Source organism: Phyllobates terribilis, unplaced genomic scaffold (genome assembly GCF_046119375.1).
Source record: "Phyllobates terribilis strain yellow unplaced genomic scaffold, ASM4611937v1 Scaffold_1__5_contigs__length_1240528914, whole genome shotgun sequence".
NCBI classification, from domain to species: Eukaryota; Metazoa; Chordata; class Amphibia; order Anura; family Dendrobatidae; genus Phyllobates; species Phyllobates terribilis.
Window position 1 is genome coordinate 1,100,449,770 of NW_027362761.1, and position 23,945 is coordinate 1,100,473,714.

General features: G+C 42.1%; 1 protein-coding gene across 4 annotated transcripts in view; it reads left to right on the plus strand.

Moving 5' to 3' along the window:
* ARAP2 (ArfGAP with RhoGAP domain, ankyrin repeat and PH domain 2) overlaps nucleotides 1-23,945 on the plus strand; it is a 593,408-nt gene that overhangs the window by 238,825 nt on the left and 330,638 nt on the right. For all 4 annotated transcript variants that reach the window (XM_073646268.1, XM_073646261.1, XM_073646254.1 and 1 more), the window contains 4 exons: nucleotides 10,044-10,129; nucleotides 10,331-10,513; nucleotides 14,438-14,612; nucleotides 15,188-15,307. In XM_073646268.1, the coding sequence (XP_073502369.1) occupies nucleotides 10,044-10,129; nucleotides 10,331-10,513; nucleotides 14,438-14,612; nucleotides 15,188-15,307 (564 nt within the window). The remainder of the gene's footprint in view (nucleotides 1-10,043; nucleotides 10,130-10,330; nucleotides 10,514-14,437; nucleotides 14,613-15,187; nucleotides 15,308-23,945) is intronic.

Here is a 23,945-nt window from a genome sequence, read left to right on the forward strand (position 1 = left end):
GGGTCCAGTTTCCAAAATGGGGTCACTTGTGGGGGAGGTCCAATGTTTGAGCACACAGGGACTCTCCAAATGCAACATGGTGTCCGCTAACAAATTGAATGGAAAATCGGCTCAAATTGTTAGCGGACACCATGTTGCATTTGGAGAGCCCCTGTGTGCCCAAACATTGGAACTCCCCCACAAGTGACCCAATTTTGGAAACTAGACCACCCAAGGCACCTATCTAGATGCATAGTGAGCACTTGGAACCCCCAGGTGCTTCACAAATTGATTCGTAAAAATGAAAAAGTGAAAAAAAAACACTTTTTCATTTTTATGAATCAATTTGTGAAGCACCTGGGGGTTCCAAGTGCTCACTATGCATCTAGATAGGTGCCTTGAGAGGTCTAGTTTCCAAAATGGGGTCACTTGTGGGGGAGATCCAATGTTTGGGCACACAGGGGCTCTCCAAACGCAACATGGTGTCCGCTACCAATTTGAGCCGATTTTCCATTCAATTTGTTAGCGGACACCATGTTGCATTTGGAGAGTCCCTATGTGCCCCAACATTGGAGCTCCCCCACAAATGACCCCATTTTGGAAACTAGACCCCCAAGGCACCTATCCAGGTGCATAGTGAGCACTTGGAACCCATAGGTGCTTCACAAATTGATTCATAAAAATGAAAAAGTTTTTTTTTTTCACTTTTTCATTTTTACAAATCAATTTGTGAAGCACCTGGGAGTTCCAAGTGCTCACTATGCATCTAGATAGGTGTCTTGGGTGGTCTAGTTTCCAAAATGGGGTCACTTGTGGGGGAGCTCCAATGTTTGGGCACACAGGGGCTCTCCAAACGCAACATGGTGTCCGCTACCAATTTGAGCCGATTTTCCATTCAATTTGTTAGCGGACACCATGTTGCATTTGGAGAGTCCCTATGTGCCCCAACATTGGAGCTCCCCCACAAATGACCCCATTTTGGAAACTAGACCCCCAAGGCACCTATCCAGGTGCATAGTGAGCACTTGGAACCCATAGGTGCTTCACAAATTGATTCATAAAAATGAAAAAGTTTTTTTTTTTCACTTTTTCATTTTTACAAATCAATTTGTGAAGCACCTGGGAGTTCCAAGTGCTCACTATGCATCTAGATAGGTGTCTTGGGTGGTCCAGTTTCCAAAATGGGGTCACTTGTGGGGGAGATCCAATGTTTGGGCACACAGGGGCTCTCCAAACGCAACATGGTGTCCGCTACCAATTTGAGCCGATTTTCCATTCAATTTGTTAGCGGACACCATGTTGCATTTGCAGAGTCCCTATGTGCCCCAACATTGGAGCTCCCCCACAAATGACCCCATTTTGGAAACTAGACCCCCCAAGGCACCTATCCAGGTGCATAGTGAGCACTTGGAACCCATAGGTGCTTCACAAATTGATTCATAAAAATGAAAAAGTTTTTTTTTTTCACTTTTTCATTTTTACAAATCAATTTGTGAAGCACCTGGGAGTTCCAAGTGCTCACTATGCATCTAGATAGGTGTCTTGGGTGGTCTAGTTTCCAAAATGGGGTCACTTGTGGGGGAGATCCAATGTTTGGGCACACAGGGGCTCTCCAAACGCAACATGGTGTCCGCTAACAATTTGAGCCGATTTTCCATTCAATTTGTTAGCGGACACCATGTTGCATTTTGAGAGTCCCTGTGTGCCTAAACATTGGAGCTCCCCCACATGTGACCCCATTTTGGAAGCTAGACCCCCCAAGGCACCTATTTAGATGCATAGGGAGCACTTGGAAACCCCAGGTGCTTCACAAATTGATTTGCAAAAATGAAACAGTTCTTGGATGTGGCTTTGAGCTCCTTGAGGGGTGCAGTTTTTAGAATGGTGTCACTTTTGGGTATTTTCTGTCATAAAGACCTCTCAAAGTGACTTCAAATGTGATGTGGTCCCTAAAAAAATGGTTTTGTAAATTTTGTTGGAAAAATGAGAAATCGCTGGTCAACTTTTAACCCTTATAGCTCCATATCAAAAAAAAAATTTGGTTCCAAAATTGTGCTGATGTAAAGTAGACTTGTGGGAAATGTTATTTGTTAAGTATTTTGTGTGACATATCTCTATAATTTAAGGGCATAAAAATCCAAATTTTGAAAATTGCTAAATTTTCCAAATTTTTGCCAAATTTCCGTTTTTTTTCACAAATAAACGCAAGTGATATCGAAGAAATTTTACCAAAATCATGAAGTACAATATGTCATGAAAAAAAAATCTCAGAATCAGGGGGATACGTTGAAGAGTTCCAGAGTAATTACCTCATAAAGTGACAGTGGTCAGTATTGTAAAAATTGGCCGGGTCATTAACGTGCAAACCACCCTCGGGGGTTAAGGGGTTAAGGATGATTTCAGGGACTTAGGCTGCAAGCTTAAAGCAAGGACCTCCAAGGTAATGTTCTCTGAAATACTGCCTGTACCACGTGCCACGCCAGAGAGGCAACGGGAGATTAGGGAGATAAATAAGTGGCTCAGGAATTGGTGTAGGAAGGAAAGGTTTGGGTTCCTGGAAAACTGGGCTGACTTCTCAGTTGGCTGCAGGTTCTAAGCTAGGGACGGGCTGCACCTCAATGGGGAGGCTGCAGCTGTGCTGGGGAAGAAAATGGCTAGAAGGTTGGAGGAGTGTTTAAACTAGGGATTGTGGGGGAGGGTATTCATTTTATAGGTGGGGAAGGTAGTGCAGATAGTGACCTTGGCACAAATAAAGAAATTGAGGGTGGGGTTAGAACAGTCAATATAGTGAGAAGTAAGAGGTACAGAGAAATACATAAAATGCATGTACACTAATGCCAGAAGCCTCACCAACAAAATGGAGGAATTAGAATTTATTTTGTTGGAAAATAATTATGACATGGTGGGGATATCTGAGACATGGCTGGATGAGAGCCATGACGGGGCACTTAATTTACAGGGCTATAGTCTGTTCAGAAATGACCGTACAAACAAATGAGGGGGGGTGTGTTTAAATGTAAAATCATCCTTAAAATATATGAGAATGAGAATATATGTGAATCTAATGAAAATGTAGAGTCCCTGTGGGTGGAGATAAGGGCAGAGGGGAAAAATAAAAAATTACTGATAGGGGTTTGTTTTAAGTCTCCAAAAATAATGGAAGCAGTGGAGAATATCCTCATAAAGCAAATAGATGAAGCAGGGACTCAAGGAGAAGTCATTATTAAGGGGGACTTTAACTACCCTGAAATACATTGGGGAACAGAAACCTGTAGTTCAAGCAAAGGTAATAGGTTTTTGACAACTATGAGAGGCAATTACCTTTCACAACTGGTTCTGGACCCAACAAGAAGGGGGGCACTGCTAGACCTAATATTAACCAACAGGCCCAGGCCAGGCTGCATATCAAATATACGAGTTGGGGGTCACTTGGGTAATAGTGATCACAAAATAATAAGTTTTCATGTATCCTTTAATAAGATGTGTAGTAGAGGGGTTACAAGGACACTAAACTTCAGGAAGGCAAATTTCCAACGGTTGAGAGATGATCTTAGTGCAATAAACTGGAATGATATCCTGAGACATAAAACTACATAAAGCAAATGGGAGACATTTATTAGCATCCTGAATAGGATCTGTGCACAATATATACCCTATGGGAATAAATATGCTAGAAATAGGAGGAAACCACTATGGCTAAATAAAGCTGTAAGGGGCGCAATAAGTGCCAAAAAGGAAACATTTAGAGAACTAAAGCAAGTAGGTAGTGATGAGGCATTAAATAAATACAGACAATTAAATAAATTCTGTAAAAACCAAATCAAGGCACCAAAGATTGAGACAGAGAGACTCATTGCCAAGTAAAAAGAATCCCAAAATATTCTTTAACTATATAAATAGTAAGAAACTAAAAAATGATAGTGTTGGCCCCCTTAAAAATAGTCTGGGTGAAATAGTGGATGAGGATGAGGAAAAAGCCAATATGCTAAATGATTTTCTTTCAACAGTATTTACACAAGAAAATCGCATGACAGAAACCATGATCAGTGATGACAAAATTTCTCCATTAAATGTCACTTGCTTAACCCAACAGGAAGTACGGCGGCGTCTAAAAATCACTAAAGTTGACAAATCCCCGGGCCCGGATGGGATACACCCACAAGTACTGCAGGAATTAAGTAACGTCATAGATAGACCATTATTTTTCATCTTTAAAGATTCCATAATAACAGGTTCTGTATCACAGGACTGGCGTATAGCAAATGTGGTGCCAATATTCAAAAAGGGACAAAAACAGAACTTGGAAATTATAGGCCAGTAAGCTTAACCTCTACTGTGGGTAAAATCCTGGAGGGTTTTCTAAGAGATGCTATGATAGAGTATCTGAAGAGGAATAACCTCATGACCCAATATCAACATGGGTTTACGAGGGACCGTTCCTGTCAAACTAATCTGATCAGCTTTTATGAAGAGGCAAGTTCCGGACTGGACCAAGGAAATGCAGTGAATGTTGTGTATATGGACTTTTCAAAAGCTTTTGATATGGTTCAACACAAAAGGTTGATACATAAAATGAGAGCAATGGGGAAAGGGGAAAATATATGTAAGTGGGTTAAGAATTTTCTCAGTGATAGGAAACAAAGGATGGTTATTAATGGAACACACTCAGACTGGGTCATAGTTAACAATGGGGTACCACAGGGGTCAGTATTGGGCCCCCTTCTTTTTAACATATTTATTAATTACCTTGTAGGGGGCTTACAGAGTAGTCTTTCAATATTTGCAGATGACACTAAACTATGCAGGGTAATCAATGCAGAGGAGGACGATTGTATATTACAGTAGGATCTATGTAAACTAGAAGCTTGGGCTGATAAATGGCAAATGAGCTTTAATGGGGATAAATGTAAGTTGATGCACTAGGTCAGAGGAAATAAAATGTATAATTATATGCTTAATTGTAAAACACTGGGCAAAACTGTCACTGAAAAAGACTTGGGTGTATTGGTGGATGACAAGCTCACGTTTGGTGGCCAGTGTCAGGCAGCTGCTGCAAAGGCAAATAAAATAATGGGATGCATTAAAAGAGGCATAGATGCTCATGAGGAGAACATAATTTTACCTCTATACAAGTCACTAGTGCGACCACACTTAGAATACTGTGTACAGTTCTGGTCTCCGGTGTATAAGAAAGACATAGCAGAACTAGAGCGGGTGCAGAGAAGAGCAACCAAGGTTATTAGAGGACTGGGGGGTCTGCAATACCAAGACAGGTTATTACACTTGGGGTTATTTAGTTTGGAAAAGCGAAGGCATAGGGGTGATTTTATTACTATGTACAAATATATGAGGGGACAGTACAAAGACTTTTCTACTGATCTTTTTACTCTGTGGCCTATGTCTGGAGGAAAGAAGGTTTAATCATAATCACAGATGCGGATTCTTTACTGTAAGAGCAGTGAGACTATGGAACTCTCTGCCGCATGATGTTGTAACGAGGGATTCACTACTAAAATTTAAGAAGGGCCTGGATGCCTTTCTTTAAAAGTATAATATTACAGGTTATATATACTAGATTCCTTGACAGGGCGTTGATCCAGGGAACTAGGGAACTAGTCTGATTGCCATATGTGGAGTCAGGAAGGAATTTTTTTCCCAATGTGGAGCTTAGTGTTTGCCACATGTTTTTTTTTTTTTTTGCCTTCCTCTGGATCAACATGTTAGGCTATGGGTTGAACTAGATGGACTTAGTCTTCCTTCAGCCTTAAAAACGATGTTACTATGTTATTCAGTTTTTAAGTAACTTTGAGGGATATATTATTTAAAAAATGGCATCCCTCAAGATGTTATAAACTACCGTCAGGAAATTTATGAACCTTTCAGGTCCTACGCAATTAAGGCAAAGTGGAATGAAAAAATGTAAAAAAAAAAAATTTCCACTAAAATATTGCTTTCGCAGAACATTTTTCATTTTCACTAGGCATAATATGAGAAAATGGAATTCAAAATGTATTAGACAATTTATCTCAAATATGGCAATATTTCATATATGGTCAAAAACTGTTGTTTAGGCACAGAACCCTGCATGGAAATGAAGAAATGCTATTTGATTTTTAGGGAGTAAATTTTCCTGGAATAGATTTTTGATGCCATATCATATTTGCAGTATCCCTGAGGTTCCATAACAGCGGAATCCCCAAAACGTTACCCCATTTTGGAAACTAGACTTTTCAAGACATTCAACTAGGCATATAAAATGTTGTAAAATGTTGTTTTAGCCAAGCTTGAAATGTTTCACAATTTTCATAAGCTCTAATAGGACAAAATGGACCTCCTAATTTATTATGCAATTTCTCCCATAAATGGTGATGCTCTATATATAGTTAAAAAGTAAAGTTTGAGCACACGGCATAGCTTGGAAAGCAATGAGTGCTATTTAAATTTTGGAGCACAAATTTGGATACCATATTGCATTTCCAGAGAAACCCCCAAGGTGACCCCAGTTATAAAACAAACTTCACATGGAATTAATGTAATGTGTGGTGAGCATTTTAATCAACAAAGAAGGAGTGCCATTTCCCTCTTTTAACCATTTAGATGCCACGTTTGAAATTGACAGTGGCATAAAAGTGGTTAAATGGCTCAATAAGTTCTAAAACTGATCAAAACCAATGCAATAGGGTGTCAGGTATCACATTCAGTCAACAATCGTGTAATTTTCTCCCATCAGAGGGTTCTATTCTCTTACTTATCAGCATCACATGAAAGCACCGTAATAAGTCCTCTCCAATCGATTCACCGATGCCTCGTACATGGTTGCCCATCCAATACAGAGTTCAATATAAACTTATCACTCTTACCCACAAAGCTCTCCACGATTCACCACCACTCTACATCTCCTCCCTCATCACAGTCTATCACCCTTCCCATGCCCTCCGTTCTGCTAATGACTTAAAACTAAAATCCTCCTTAATCCGAACCTCCCACTCCCGTCTCCAAGATTTCTCACGTGCTGCACCAATTCTTTGCAATGTACTACCCAGGACAAATCGATTAATTCCCAATACCTACAGCTTTAAGCATGCCCTAAAAACTCATTTCCTTAGACTGGCCTATCGCTTCAACACACTTGTCTGTCTAACTGTCCCAGTTTGGCCCATATCAAAATTTTCTTCAAAATCATGTTCATACCATCCATGCACTGATTAGCCTCTGTCTGTACTGTACACATACTGGCTGGTGACCAGTTCATGTAGTGCTATTTACTTACCCTAGTTAGTATATTATGGCTGTATTATACAATATTTGTACATTTTACCTTTTGTTTCTCCCCCTATCTCCTCATAGACTGTAAGCTTGCAAGCAGGGACCTCACTCCTTCTAATATCTGAGTTATGCTTATTTGGTAATGTCTTTTTGTCTGTTCAAGCCCCCCCCCCCTAAAATTGTAAAGTGCTGTGGAATATGTTGGCGCTATAAGAATAAAAATTACTATTATTATTTATTATTAAAAGTTCTCCTACTGACCAGTGTTTAATGGCGTATATGCGGTTGTTAAAGGGAGCCTGCCACATCAGACAATGCTATTAACCAGATATAGGGATGATCTGCAGGTAATTAGTGTTAGAAAGGTGTCTGGCCACCATACTGAAAGCTTAAAGGGGGTTTTCCACTGAAAAAAGTTCATTTTAATGAACAGATCTTGGAATAATAAGAAGTTTCACAATTGGATGTGTTTAAATAAAATGTTCCTGAGCTGAGATAATCTTATAAATGTGCCCCTGCTGTGTACTGTGTAATCGCTGTGTCTGACCATGTACAGGAACATGGTCTGATTATACCATAGCTCCTGGGCAGGGGAGGAAGCAAAATATTATACTGACATTACAGCAGGGGGTTGCAAATAATTCTTTCTTTGAGGTAAAATCAAAAAAAGAATCAGCTGTGATCCCATGCTGTAATGGGATCAGTTGTGTTATGATCAGACCACGTTCCTGCACGTTCAGACACAGCCATTACCTCAGCACAGGAACATTTTTTTAAACACATCCAATTGTGGAAATAATTATTATTCCAAGATCTATTGATTAAAATCAACTTTTGTTTGTGGGAAAACCCCTTTAACTATCAGGAGGAAATTAACTTTATTCCTTCCAGGAGTTGTCAGCTTCCAATCTTACAGATGTGCCAGCTTGACTACAGTCACCACTCACAGTATTGTGAGCGGTGGCTGTAAGCATGCTCTGGCACTTTGACTGACAGCCGGCTCTGCACAGATGTACTGTAAAGCCAGCTGTCAGTCATAGTGGCAGGGCATACTTACAGCCCCTTCACTTGGCCTGCCTATATTCCAGTAGGAATAAAGTTTATTTCCTACTTGTCATCGCATTTTCAGTCTAGCGGCCATGCACATTTTTAACACTGTTAACCTGCAGAATTACCTTATAACTGCAGGTTGATAGCCTTATCTGACATGAGAGCTTCCCTTTAACTGGTTAAACTTGTAGATGTGGAGTCACATATCATGCTCTGCATCCTTTATGTTTAGTTAGAGATTCTGAATTTCACATAAAGCAGCAATTTACAGCTAGAAGAATTGACATTGTGCAGGATTTGCAAGCAGAAACAGATGCTTTGGGTGATTAGCGTCTTGGTGGTAGATCCAGCAGACGACTTATGCCACCGAGTTTCATGGAACAATGTGAGGTGTTGATGCTTAAACTGTCACTGAATAGTGAATTATTTCCTTAGAAGATATTTTACTGTTTCATTTATGATTAAATATTTCTGTCAAATACAGAAATAAGAAAAGAAAAAAGAAAGGGAGAAGTAGCAGAAAAAGAACTTAGAACTCTTTAAGAAAGTCACCACCGCAAATCACAGCTAAAATATATAATTGTGCGTACATTTAGCCCATTTTGAAAGCAAACTTTTAATGATTTATTTACAATTTTAAGGGAATCCATTTATATCTTCCGAAATTATTCATTTTAATTTAATTATCACTGCAACAGATATATTGGAAATGCAGATTCAATTTGAAAAAAAAAAAATACTTTAACTTTTCCCAACTTTTGCAGTTTTATTTTCTTATATTATAGGCATTTTTTTTTTAAAGGGAATCTATCAAGAGGTTTTTGCTACCTCATCTGAGAGCAGCATGATGTAGGCAAAGAGAAGTTGAATCCAATGATGTATTATTTCATCTACTGGGTGCAGCCGCTGTGTCACAATCAGAGTTCTTAGATGTAGCATGCAACAGAGCTGAGAAAGTTGACCACGCCCACACAAGGCTCTGTGTGTACATTGTCTATAAACAGTGAGCTGCTTATTACAGGAGGGGGTGGAGTCGAACAAGATCCCTTGCACCAGCTAGTCATAGCAATTAAAATGTCCTAGTGATAAAACCTTCACTGTGAGTAAACAACAGCACACAGCCTGACATGTGACACATCATTGAATTCTGTGTTTTAACCCCTACCTCATGCTGTCCTCAGATTACATAGCAAAAACCTGCTGACAGATTCCCTTTAAGCTAGAAACACTAAAAATGACTTCAAAACCACTATTACTAGACTCACTGGTGGACACAGACAGAAAAGGGCTCCTGTGCAAGAACAATATATGGGCCCTTTTCAGCACAAGAACTCCTAAAAATGCAAAATTGCATTTGCTTTGGAGGTAGAAATGGGCCCCCTTACCTCTTGCACCCCTGTGTAGCCAAATAGGTTGCACTAATGATATTTCCGTCACTGACTAGATTTTCAGGACATTTTGAATAAATAAGATTGATGGGATAACCCCTTTAACTACTTGTTTTCCAACTTAACTGTAGATAATAGGGATTGTCTTCCAGCATATCTGTGTGACCAGGCAAACAATAGTACACTTTATGCTTAGTTCATTCATGACTACACTTTATAATGAAAGCCATGAATATTACTGTGAATGGAGAAATGCTTAAAAAAAAGTTTAAAACAATGACACAAATATACTGTATATAACACAAAAAAAGTGCCAATAATCTTCAATCAATGCACTAAATTTAGTGTTTTTTCTTAAAGGTCAACATAAGATCCTAGGAAGCAAAATTTCAAAGGTACAAAGCTTAAAACTAGATCCGACAATATGGAGCAATGAACTCGTGAAGGTACGGTACAATGATACTTTATATTCCTTGTCATTAAAGTAAATATGGTAGATTATGATTCCATAACTTAGTGGGTCTCCTGATCACAGCCCTCAGTCTATGTTTCATCTCCACAGTAAAGTAAAAAGAGCTAAAAAGCCAGCAACACATATAATAAATGATTTCATTATGTTTGGGTTTGTTCGTGTTTTCTTTTGGTAGCTTTTCATTGTTCTGGGAAATGAAAAAGTTAATAGCTTCTGGGAAGCAAATCTTTTGCCTGAAAACATGCTTTGTGTGACCTCCACTATTAATCAGAGAAGATTATTTGTTGCACAAAAATACAAAGAAGGAAGATTTAAAAAGACGCTTTCTCCGAGCCCAACTCCTCAGCAACTAAATGAGGTGTGTAAATATCACAAAGTATATATGTTATTTTTCACCAGTGATTTAATAAAGCAAGTGCACAGAGTCCTGCTGACATACAATGTTTAGAAGAGTAAAAGGGCAGCAAATACTACATTACTATATAACATTAATTTTGGATGCTACATCAGGACTGACGTTCTAGATATGATAAAATAGATTAGCATTGTTTTTATAGTTTTCTTTTATTTACTCTTATTTTATCATTATTTGTGTGACTTTAATTGCTTAAATTGTTATTGCAATAATATTTATTATTAATATTTTCTATTATATAGTAACCATGCAATTGTGTAATTTGGTGTGCAACAACAAAGAAAAACAGCTATTAAATGTATTGTCCACTACTGGATAAGACCTTCTAAATAGCTCTGCAGCAGAAAATACAATAAAAATACTTAAAACGTACCTCTCGAACCTACACTGTTCCTGCAATGTTGGTGCTCTAACCAATGGTGGTCACATAACATTGTTTATTCATGTGACCATTACAACCAATTAGTGGTCACTGATTTGCTGTAGCCTTTAAGAGCTCTGACAGAATACAGAAAGTCTGCAACCAATCATCAGTCAATATTGAAGGAACAGTGGAAGAACATCGGCGGACTGGGAGGTAATCTCAAGTTCTAATGTGGCTAAAACTGCAAAGTATTTGTGAAAAGAAGGAGCTTTGTAATATAATTCTTATTAAAAATCATCTTTTTTCACAAGAAAAGAGAGATTTTCAGTTTTATACTGTAGCATACAGCTCATTGTCTAGGTTACTAGCTAATCTGCAGTCCCAGACTGCCAGTTTCCTAGGTAAGGAGTGCGCTCTATTAACAAGCTTTATGCTTTATATTCTGGTAACAACATTCTGAAGCTAGCCAAATCACTGGATCTGGCTAGTTTCACTGTCTATGCACCTCACTTTTCCAATAGTTGCAGTAGTTGGACCAATGGCATGACTTTGCTGCTGGACAAAACTGTCAATTTTCAGGAGTGCAACATTCCACGCAAAAGACGAACCTGGGGGCTTAGTGGAGTGTGCTCCTGCAAAAAAAAAGACAATAAAACAACCTCTTTAAGTTATTTTTATTTTGTTCTGTGGTGTTGAGCTATTTAGAAGAGGTTGTTCAACAACGAACTACTACTTTTTGAACTACAGCTGTAACAATCAGAGCTCCTGAACCTTTTCAAATATTGGTCCATCAACCCAATAACAGAAACAATTTCTACTTTTATAAAATACATTACAATGCTTCCCACCTTTTCAATTCCATGTAGATTGAACTCTAATGTTCTGAAAGTCCCTAATGATCTTTATTCAGAGACAAAGCTAGCTTTTCCTGCACCCATGGCAAAAATTCTGTTAAGTGCCCTCTTCAAACACAGCTTAAAGGGAATCTATCACCCCCTGGGAGATATGAGACCTCTACTATGAGCATACAGGGTATAGAAAAGTAAATCTATACATACCTGTATGGCCCATAGTAGAGGTTTGATTGCAGAGAAATCTGTTTTTATAAACTCCGTTTTGCACAACCTTGCTCTCCCACGGAAGGCAAGAAATCCCCGCCTTTCTGTTTATTATTCGGCGAAATCCCCGCTTATGTGCTTAGTTACCATATTCCCCCCCTCCCCTGCACGTCACAGGGCCCTGAGACGTGCACTGTTCTCCCTGACTTCCCGGGCATGCACAAAGCGCCGCTCCCATAGAGTGCACTTTGCTCCCTCCAGGCCCATCTCTCTGTGCACTGCACCGCAGGTTCTATTGCGCAGGCACCGGGAAGTGACAGTCGCTCTCCGGCGCCTGTGCAATAGAACCCTGCAGCGCAGTGCACAGAGATTTGGGGCCGGGAGGAAGCAAAGTGTTCTCTATGTTAGCGGCGCTTTACGCATGCCTGGGAAGTCAGGGAGCACAGTGCACGTCATGGGGCCCTGTGACATGCAGGGGAGGGGGGTAATATTGTAGCTAAGCATATAATAAACACATAGACAGGGATTTGGCCCCGGATGCCAAGCCTGTGCAAAACGGAGTTTATAAAAACACTTTTCTCTGCAATCAAACTTTTACTATGGGCCATACAGGTATGTATAGATTTACTTTTCTATAACCTGTATGTCCATAGTAGAGGTCTGATATCTCCCAGGGTGTGGCAGATTCCCTTTAAGCAATTTGAGTAGTCATTTTGTGACCGCTCATAGGTGATCTGCATACTTACAGTCACGAGTTGACTAGCTGCTCTTCGTAATTCTCAATGATCAGTGAAAAACTACATACAGCACATAAACCACATCAGGACAAGAATACATCTCTAAAATCACAAACAGTACTGAAATACAGTATCACAACCACTATCAGTACATGAAAACATCAACAGAACCATTATCAATACATAGATACGTCATCAGAATCACAATCAGTACATGCATACATCATCAGAGCCACAATCAGTGCAAAAATACATCATTAGAGACACCATTAGTACATTAATAAATTACCAAGCTTAGTTTAGCAATCAGTTGTAATGTCTAGTCATATACAATTGTATTGCATGTACCTATATCTCCCAGTGTTACCTTATCAATGGTAAAGAAATACTTGGAGTTGTTAGCAGCCATAATCTGACTGCGGGCCATACAGGAACCACAGTTCTGTTGAGACATAGTCCATATCACAAATATACTTCTACTTCCAAGTGCTATATCTTATAGTTGACATCTTTTCTGATTAGATTCATTTTCTTCTTTTCTTCTCCATCTTGTCCAGATGACTTGATGAATTTTCACATCCACAGCATCTGCAGCACATCCCAACACAGTGCCCTTGAAATAAGTATAATTATAATGTTCCTGAATAAAAATATATGTCCTATACTGTGCTCCATGAACAGAATATGATTCCCACACAGTCCCTTTTATAGTATATACAGTAGCCTCCACACTGCTTTCTTCTTTATATACTGAGCCGCCTCATCAAACTGTTCCTTCACACTGTCTCCTCTATACTGTCCAGTCTCTATATTGTGCCCCTTATCACACCCCCCTCTGCATACTGTCTCATCCATACTGTGTCCTCACATTGTCCTCCCACATTGCCCCCTCTCTATATTTCCTCCCATACTACCCAGTCTCTATATTGTTTATATATATGTATAAACATATATATATATATATCATATTTTTATTCCCAGTATACTGTCCCATCATTTCTCCCTATACTGTTTCTTGATACAGTCCCCTCACACTAATCCCCATGCTGTCCTCTTACACCTTCCTCCATATTGTCTCTTCACACTTTCCCACATACTGTCCTTTCATGTTTTTCTCCTTCATACTATGCCCTCATACATTTTCCCTCATACCGTCCTTTCACACTTATTGTTCCCTCACACTATTCTCCACTTCATATTGTCCCCTCACAATCTACCCATACTGACCTAGCACAATGTCCCCTCACACTTTCCCTCCCATACTGTCTCCACATACTTCTCCCCCTCATACTGCCCCCTAAAACTTTTCCCTCCTATTTTGTTCTCTCACACTCCCCCCATACTATCCTTTTACACTTTTCTCCTCCATTCCTTTCCCTCGTAAGATTTCCCTCTTCCTAATAACACTCCAATTTCTTCGGCTCTATTGAAGCGCAGTAGTGATGTCAACAGCGTGCTCAGGATATTTAAGGTTACGGGTTTTGTTGCTAGCGTCTCTTTATAAGCAACAATGTTTTCACACTCATATAATTTTATATGAATGAATGACAAAATGAATTGCACTTGTAGAATGGAGCACTTAGAAATGAACACGGTACATGTTCTAGTTGAAGAATACTATTTTATTTTTTGACCTTACCATGTTCTTAAGGCTCATAGCATTTGATTAAAAAGAAAATATAACATATTATCTATAAATTGGTTGTAGGCATTGTGTACTGCAGTGACTAAACCGGATGTGTTTGAAACCATAATGTTAGTGTTTAGTGGCGCTGATGTCATGTGCTCTACTGGAGATCCTCTTTACAGCACTCCATACCTTCTAGCAAAAATGTCAGGACAACGCTTGCAGATGGAATTTCTACATCATAACAAGTTTTCAGGTATAAGTTTTACTGGACAGCTAAATACAATAGCACAAGTTATTCCTGGTTATTCTTTCTCCAACCACTGTTAATGCAGCTTCTGAGTTGTTGCCAGATTTTTCCTAGGGATAGCATGAATAAACCAACCATATTTACATCTCACTTCACATTTTTGGTTGAACATGTGGCAGATTTACTAATCAGAATGTGGCAAAAAAGGGTATAGTTTACAGCAATTTTATTATTCCTTTCATATATTTAATAAAAACTGCCACCAGCTAAGATAAATTGTATGTTATAGAAGATGTGCACAATATTTTGACTCCCCATGAGATAAAGAAACAGTGCATCGTATATATTGTTGTACTGTATATTATCGAGTTGCATCAAATTTTAGGTGCCGTGTGTTCCATCTTGATCAGTTTTTGCAATTTAACTAATTAATTGTAAACAATTTTTTTTTACATTTTCCAAATATAGAAAAGAGTTAAAATAATGGACGGCACAAAAATAAAATCCATTGGATGTTATCTGCAACAAAAAAAATCCTCGTATTTTAGAACAGATGACCAATGTTTTTTTAAACATTTTAGATTACACATCATCAGAAATTCTGTTGGAGAATGGAAGCAATCTAAATATGTCCTATTGTGGATTCTTGTATAAAACATCTTCATCTTCTTCTAAGCTATCGGCAAACCGAAAATTAGAAGGTAAATATTATAGCTAATAGCTAAAATGAAAATTGGGTTAGTTAATGTCAATAACATACAGCTAATATAGCAAAGATATAGAAGAACTAGTTTGAATATAAGAAACTGAAAATTATGTCACTAGATTGTCCATTTAAGAAAAGCTAAGTATATATACTAATGACAATAATAGCAAAAAACAAAAATCTAAACTGCCTCTAAAGTCCCTAGGTAGGATAGTTCAGGTTTGGGTTTAACTTAAAATATGTTCTATTTCTGCAAGTTTTGTGTGTTTCATACTGTGATTTGTTGCAACTAAAGAATTAAATCAAAATGGTAGCAAATGTCACCTGTTGTACTGAATGACCAAACATAACATTTATACATTGTGTTCTATAGCAGACTTTGAAATATTTATCTGCGTTATAATGACTATTTTCAGCAAAAAAGTGAATTTGAATACTGGTCTGCTTTCTTCTTCATTCAGTTCTCCATCACCCTTTTCATATTGCTGTCCTATCATACTCAATAATGGATAATTCACATTTACAGAGGAAATGCTGGCACATTTGAATCAGCACTATGTATGGGGTATATGTATAAACATTTCACACTCTTCCTCATATCTAAAAAAATTTTCATGCAACCATATCCAAATCCATTATGCACAATTTTTCATAAATGTCAAAAAAAGTCTATTGATGGTTAATAGAGACAGACTGGGCCAGGGGGCAGATACTGTAGATACTAGGCTAGCAATTGTTTAGGGATATCTGGTTGCTTTGTCTTTTAGTGGAGCTGTACCTTGAAATCTGCTGCTGCAACAGTATTTGTAGTATGAGCTTACACAGTAGCACACTGTGCACTTCTGAAAACACACCCCTTACTTCCTTCGAGGGAGGAGCATGGGACTAAGTGGAGTGCATGACTGAGAGGATCAATGTACTGCAGATGAAAGTTGCGCATAGAGGGGCCGAGGAGCGATGAACTGCAGATGAAGACTGTGCATATAGGGGCTGAGAAGCGATGTACTGCAGATGAGGGCTGTGCATAGAGAAGCTGAGGAGCGATGTACTGCAGATGAAGGCTGTGCATAGAGGGGCTAAAGAGCGATGTACTGCAGATGGATTCTGTGCATAGAAGGGCTGTGGAGAAATGTACTGCAGATGAAAGCTGTGCATAGAGGGGCCGAGGAGCGATGTACTGTAGATGAAGACTGTGCATATAGGGGCTGAGAAGCGATGTACTGCAGATGAGGGCTGTGCATAGAGAAGCTGAGGAGCGATGTACTGCAGATGAAGGCTGTGCATAGAGGGGCTAAAGAGCGATGTACTGCAGATGGATTCTGTGCATAGAAGGGCTGTGGAGAAATGTACTGCAGATGAAGGCTGTGCAAAAAGAGGCTGAGGGCTATGTACAACAGGTGGAGGCTGTGCATAGAGAGGCTGAGGAATGATGTACTTCAGATGAAGGCTGTGCATAGAGGAGCTGAGAAGCGATGTACTGCAGATGGATTCTGTTCATAGAGGGGCTAAAGAGCGATGTACTGCAGATGAAGGCCGTGCATAAAGGGGCTGAGGAGGAATGTACTGCAGATAAAGACTGTGCAAAGAGAGGCTGAGGGCTATGTACAACAGATGTAGGCTGTGCATAGAAGGGCTGAGGAGTGATGTACTGTAGATGGATTCTGTGCATAGAGAAGCTGAGGAGGAATGTACTGCAAATGGATGCTATGCACAGAGGGGCTGAGGAGTGATGTACTGCAGATGGAGGCTTTGCATAAAGGGGCTGAGGATTTATATACTGCAGATGAAGGCTGTGCAAAGAGAGGCTGAGGGCTATGTACAACAGATGTAGGCTGTGCATAGAAGGGCTGAGGAGTGATGTACTGCAGATGTAGGCTGTGCCTAGAAGGGCAGAGGAGTGATGTACTGCAGATGGAGGCTGTGCATAGAGGGGCTGAGGAGGGATGTACAGCAGATGGAGGCTGTGCATAGAGAGGTTGAGGAGGAATGTACAGAAGATGTAGGCTGTGCATAGAAGGGCTGAGGAGTGATGTACTGCAGATGGATTCTGTGCATAGAGGGGTTGAGGAGGAATGTACAGGAGATGTAGGCTGTGCATATAAGGGCTGAGGAGTGATGTACTGCAGATGGATTCTGTGCATAGAGGGGTTGAGGAGGAATGTGCAGGAGATGTAGGCTGTGCATATAAGGGCTGAGGAGTGATGTACTGCAGATGGATTCTGTGCATAGAGGGGTTGAGGAGGAATGTACAGGAGATGGAGGCTGCACATTGCAGAGCTGAGTAGGCATGTACTGCAGACGTAAGCTTTGCATAGAGGGGCTGAGGAGTGATGTACTGCAGAGGGAGGCTGTGCATAAAGGTGCTGAGGAGCGATGTACTGCAGGTGGAGGCTGTGCAAAGAGGAGCAGAGGAGGGATGTACTGCAGATGAAGGCTGTCCATAGAGGGGCTGAGGTGCGATATACTGCAGATGGTGGCTGTGCATAGACAGGCTGAGGAGAGATGTACTGCAGATGTAGGCTGTGCATAAAGGGGCTGAGGAGCAATGTACAGCAGATGGAGGAAGTGCATAGAGGGGCTGAGGAGGGATGTACAGCAGATGGAGGCTGTGTATAGAGGGGTTGAGGAGTGATGTACTGTAGAGAGAGGCTGTGCATAAAGGTGCTGAGGAGCGATGTACAGTAGATGGAGGCTGTGCATAGAGGACCTGAGGAGGGATGTACTGCAGATGGAGGCTGTCCATAGAGGGGCTGAGGTGGGATATACTGCAGATGGTGGCTGTGCATGGAGTGGCTGAGGAGAGATGTACTGCAGGTGTAGGCTGTGCATAAAGGGGCTGAGGAGAGATCTACTGCAGATGGTGGCTGTGCATAGAGGGGCTGAGTTGCGATGTACTGCAGGTGGAGGCTGTGCATAAAGAGGCTGAGGAGTGATGTACTGCAGGTGGAGGCTGTGCATAGAGGGGCTGAGGAGCGATGTACTGCAGGTGGAGGCTGCCATAGATTGGTTGAGAAGTAAAGTACTGCAGCATGAGGTTGTGTTTAGAGGAGCTGAAGAGTAATGTATTGCAGAAGGAATATATAGAAGAGTTGAGGAGTCATGTAATGGAGATGGAGGATGTATACAGAGGGGCTGAGGAGAGATGTGCTCCAGGAGTATGCATTACATAGAGGGGCTAAGGACTGATGCAGTCAGATGGAGGTGATATATAGAGGGGCTGTGGAGTGGAGTAATGCAGATGGAGGCTGTGTGGGACTGAGGAGCAAAGTGATGCAAATGAAGGCTATGTATAAATTGACTGAGGAGTAGTGATGAGCGAGCATGCTCGCTACTGCTCGGTGCTCGCCCGAGCATCTCACTGCTCGAGATGCTCGGCGCTTGCCGAGTATTTCCGGGTTGCTCGGGCGGGAGCTCGGGTCCCCTCCCTGCATGTTTGGCACTCTTTAGAGAGCCAATGAACATGCAGGGATTGCCTGCCATGCACTGTAATGCCGTAGCCATGTTGGTTGTGGGCATTACAGTGATTGGCTGGCAGCACAGCATCATCAGGTCTATATCAGACCTGGCACCGCTATGCTCGTCACAGTCACTCCGGATCAGACAGTGTAGGGAGAGCTGCTGCTGTGTTAGGGAGAGATTTGATTGTATATTAGGTAGTGTAGGGAGAAAAACCATACATTACACATATCCATCTTAACAAACTGTCCTTCTGAGGACTAATCCATCTGCAGAGATATCAGGCAGGCAGTGTATATAGGCAGGCAGTGTATATAGCAGACTGCAGTGCATATAGCACAAGAGGCTCCATTCCAATTCTGCCTTCTGCTGCTGTTAGATATTTCTATACAAAGGCCCAGGTCTCAGGAGCCAGGAATACTTTTCTTTGGATCTTAATCCTCATTATTTGCTTAAAAAGCAAGCCAGAGAACACCGTTTTTCTGCGCCATTTGCTTGTGTAGGGAGAGGTGCTGCTGCGTCAGGGACTGAGTTTCTTGTGTATTAGGTAGTGAAGGGAGAAAAACCATACATTACACATATCTATCTTAACAAACAGTCCTTCTGAGGACTAATCCATCTGCAGAGATATCAGGCAGGCAGGGTGTATAGGCAGGCAGTGTTTATAGCAGACTGCAATGCATATAGCACAAGAGGCTCCATTCCAATTCTGCCTTCTTCTGATGTTAGATATTTCTATACAAAGGCCCAGGTCTCAAGGGCCAGGAATACTTTTCTTTGGATCTTAATCCTCATTATTTGCTCAAAAAGCAAGCCAGAGAACACCGTTTTTCTGCGGCATTTGCTTGTGTAGGGAGAGGTGATGCTGCATCAGAGACAGATTTGCTTGTGTATTAGGTAGTGTAGGGAGAAAAACCATACATTACACATATCCATCTTAACAAACTGTCCTTCTGAGGACTAATCCATCTGCAGAGATATCAGGCAGGCAGTGTATATAGGCAGGCAGTGTATATAGCAGACTGCAGTGCATATAGCACAAGAGGCTCCATTCCAATTCTGCCTTCTGCTGCTGTTAGATATTTCTATACAAAGGCCCAGGTCTCAGGAGCCAGGAATACTTTTCTTTGGATCTTAATCCTCATTATTTGCTTAAAAAGCAAGCCAGAGAACACCGTTTTTCTGCGCCATTTGCTTGTGTAGGGAGAGGTGCTGCTGCGTCAGGGACTGAGTTTCTTGTGTATTAGGTAGTGAAGGGAGAAAAACCATACATTACACATATCTATCTTAACAAACAGTCCTTCTGAGGACTAATCCATCTGCAGAGATATCAGGCAGGCAGGGTGTATAGGCAGGCAGTGTTTATAGCAGACTGCAATGCATATAGCACAAGAGGCTCCATTCCAATTCTGCCTTCTTCTGATGTTAGATATTTCTATACAAAGGCCCAGGTCTCAAGGGCCAGGAATACTTTTCTTTGGATCTTAATCCTCATTATTTGCTCAAAAAGCAAGCCAGAGAACACCGTTTTTCTGCGGCATTTGCTTGTGCAGGGAGAGGTGATGCTGCATCAGAGACAGATTTGCTTGTGTATTAGGTAGTGTAGGGAGAAAAAACGTACATTACACATATCCATCTTAACAAACAGTCCTTCTGAGGACTAATTCATCTGCAGAGATATCAGGCAGGCAGGGTGTATAGGCAGGCAGTGTATATAGCAGACTGAAGTGCATATAGCACAAGAGGCTCCATTCCAATTCTGCCTTCTGCTGCTTTTAGATATTTCTATACAAAGGCCCTGGTCTCAGGGGCCATTAATACTTTTATTTGGATCTTAATTCTCATTATTTGCTTAAAAAGCAATCCAAAGAACACCGTTTTTTCTACGCCATTTGCTTGTTGGCACTGCAGAATACAGCCAGGTCCTTTCCATATTAGAATGCTAGAAATCCAGCTATTTAAAACTGTGTTTTCTCCGTCAAACGGATCACATATACTGTATATGTCATCCGTGTGACGGAGAAAACAGAGTTATAAATACCAGGCCTATAGGTAAGTAGTTTGAACAGCAAATTGCAGTGAATTGCTTCACTGACACACTAAAGGAAATTTTTAATGGAGGCCAGAAATGGCAGTATTTTCTGACAACGTACTGTATGTTGTCAGAAAATACTGCCATTTCTGGCCTCCTTTAAAAATTTCCTTTAGTGTGTCAGGGAAGCAATTCACCGCCGTTTGCTCTTCAAACTATTTACCTACAGACCAGGTATTTAAAACTCTGTTTTCTCTGACAAACGGATCACATCTACTTTGTCAGAAAATAATGCCATTTCTGGCCTCCATTAAAAATTTTCTTTAGCGTGTCAGTGAAGCAATTCACAGCAGTTTGCTGTACAAACTACTTACCTACAGGCCAGGTATTTAAAACTCTGTTTTCTCCGTCACACAGATCACATATAAGTTCGCTCCAAACTCAGTCATTTGTAGTGGGCATGGAAGATACTGTCCTCCATTTAAAATGGGCAAGGCGCGTGGCAAGGGACGGGGAACTGGGCGTGATGATAATGGTGCATGCAGAGGCCGAGGACAGGGCCATGGGGAAGCCAAAATTGTGCCACAACAAACACCCACATCTTCTCGCCTGACCTTCCTGTCCCAATTTCTAGGGGACCGCAGCACACCACTATTGAACCTAGAGCAGTGTGAAAAGGTTGTTGGCTGGATAGCGGATAATGCTTCCAGTCACATAGCCACCACCACCACCACCCTGTCTTCCACACGGTCAAGTCTCAGTAGCCGTGAGTCTGGACCGCATATTCCTCACCCTGATCCTCCTTCCTCCCACCATGCCGAGTACCTAGAGACAACTGATCGCACACTTGGACACTCTGAAGAGCTGTTCACTTTTCCATTTATAGATTCGGGCCTCTCGCCTGTTCCACTTGAAGCAGGGCAAGAGGCGATCACGTGTAGCGATGCCCAAATATTTGAACAGCCATGGTCACACGAAGGCGATGGTGGGAAAGTGTCACAAGAGGCGGACGATGATGAGACACAATTGCCAGAAAGTCAGGAGGAGGACCATGGTACGGAAGTGGAAGACGAGGTGGTGGATGATATAGTAACTGTCCCAACATGGGAAAAGGACATGCAGAGCAAAGACAGCAGCACACAGGGGGAGGGAGGCAGAGCATCCCAACAGGCAGGAAGAAGCAGTGTTGTGGCCACAGACAGAAGGCAGGCAACTGTTCCCCGCAACACCAACACGAAGAAAGTTGCCAGTACAACTGTTAGGTCTTCCCGAGTCTGGTTGTTTTTTAAAGACTCTGCCGATAACCCCAAAAAGGCCATTTGCACCACCTGGCATGCCAGCATCAGCAAGGGTGGCAAAACGACCAGCCTGACCACCACCAGTATGATCAGGCACATGGCAGCAAAGCACCTGACTTTGTGGGCCGAACCCCAGGGTCCAGGATCAGTGTCTGCAGGTGACACCATTGCTTCTTCCGCTGTTGTTCATGCAAGCCAATCCCCTGTCCATGGTGCATGCGAAGATGCCTCCTGCCCTGCACCTGTCGTTGCACACTCTCAAGAAGCAGCATCAGGAAGCACGTCCATTTCCTTGTCCCAGCACAGCATTCAGTTGTCCTTACCCCAGTCCTAGGAACGTAAGCGCAAATATGCAGCCAATGCCCCACAGGCCACACTAAATTCTAACATTTCACAACTGCTTACATTCGAAATGTTGCCTTTCAGGCTCGTGGAGATGGAAGCATTCCGCAACCTGATGGTGGCGGCCGTCCCTCGGTACTCGGTCCCCAGCCGCCACTATTTCTCCAGGTGTGCCATCCCCGCATTACACAAGCACGTGTCCCAAAACATTAGCGGTGCCCTCAACAACGCATTTACCGGGAAAGTCCACTTAAGCACAGACATGTGGACAAGTGCTTGTGGGCAGGGACGGTACATCTCACTGACGGCACACTGGGTTAACATAGTGGAAGCCGAGACCCAGTCGGACCTTGGGACGGAAAACGTCCTCCCGACGCCAAGGATTGCGGGCCCTAGGTCAATCAGGGTTGCCCCCACGATATACAGCTCCTGCGCCTCATCCTCCTCTTCCTCTTCAGCCTCCATCTCCGAAATGACCACATCAGTCACAAGCTGGAAGCACTGCAGCACTGCCTTGGCCAAGCGGCAACAGGCTGTGCTGCAGCTAATATGCTTAGGTGACAAACCGCACATTGCTGAAGAGTTGTGGACAGCTCTGAAAGAGCAGGCAGATCTGTGGCTCACACCGCTGTACCTACATCCAGGCATGGTCGTGTGTGACAACTGCCGGAACCTGGTGGCGGCTCTGAGGCGAGGCAAGCTCACACATGTACTATGCCTGGCCCATGTGCTTAACCTCGTGCTTCAGCGGTTTCTCAAATCCTAACCGGAGCTGCCGGATCTCTTTGTTAAAGTACGCCGCCTGTGTGCCCATTTTAGAAAGTCAGCTACAGCTTCCGCCACCCTTGCTGTTGTGGCGCCCCTGAGGGTTCGACCGCCACAGGGATGCTGCACTTCTTTAATGGAGTGTAGTGTTCCTCCTCTGAGGTAAGAACAGTGTGATGTTCGGGACCCAACCTTTGCATCCAACACCACATTTCTCCACCAGAGGGGGCTAGAATGCACTAGGTTCTGCCCTCCTGGTTACAGGGAGACTGGGGAACCAAGAGTTAGGGGAACCAGTTAGTTGGTGAGGGTGGAGGACTTACAATTTAGTTACACTTTAAATTTCATATTTAATAAAAAGCCATCTTGGTTCGTGGTCTTTTTGCTGGTCCTGTGGAGTCTAGTCTTTGACAGTCTTTGACTGTCTTTGGACTATGAGGTACTGTGATCTCCCGCCCTGAACGTGGATCCTGTGTGGACCTGCAGTGGATGGAGACACAGCCCTCGTACCCCGGCCTTGGGGCGAGAGGCAGGTTGCAGGCAAGGAATGTCTCAACCCGGTCAAGGACCACAACCAAGAAGGCCCGGAACTTAAGAGTGTAGCTCCACAGCAAATGGATCCCGGGGAGGATGCAGACGGAGCGGTGTATGCCACCTGTTCTCACCACCTGATATATTCAGAGGGAGTTCGGCTGCAAGAGGGGTATCGAGCCCCGACACCCGACCTTGCTACTCCATGT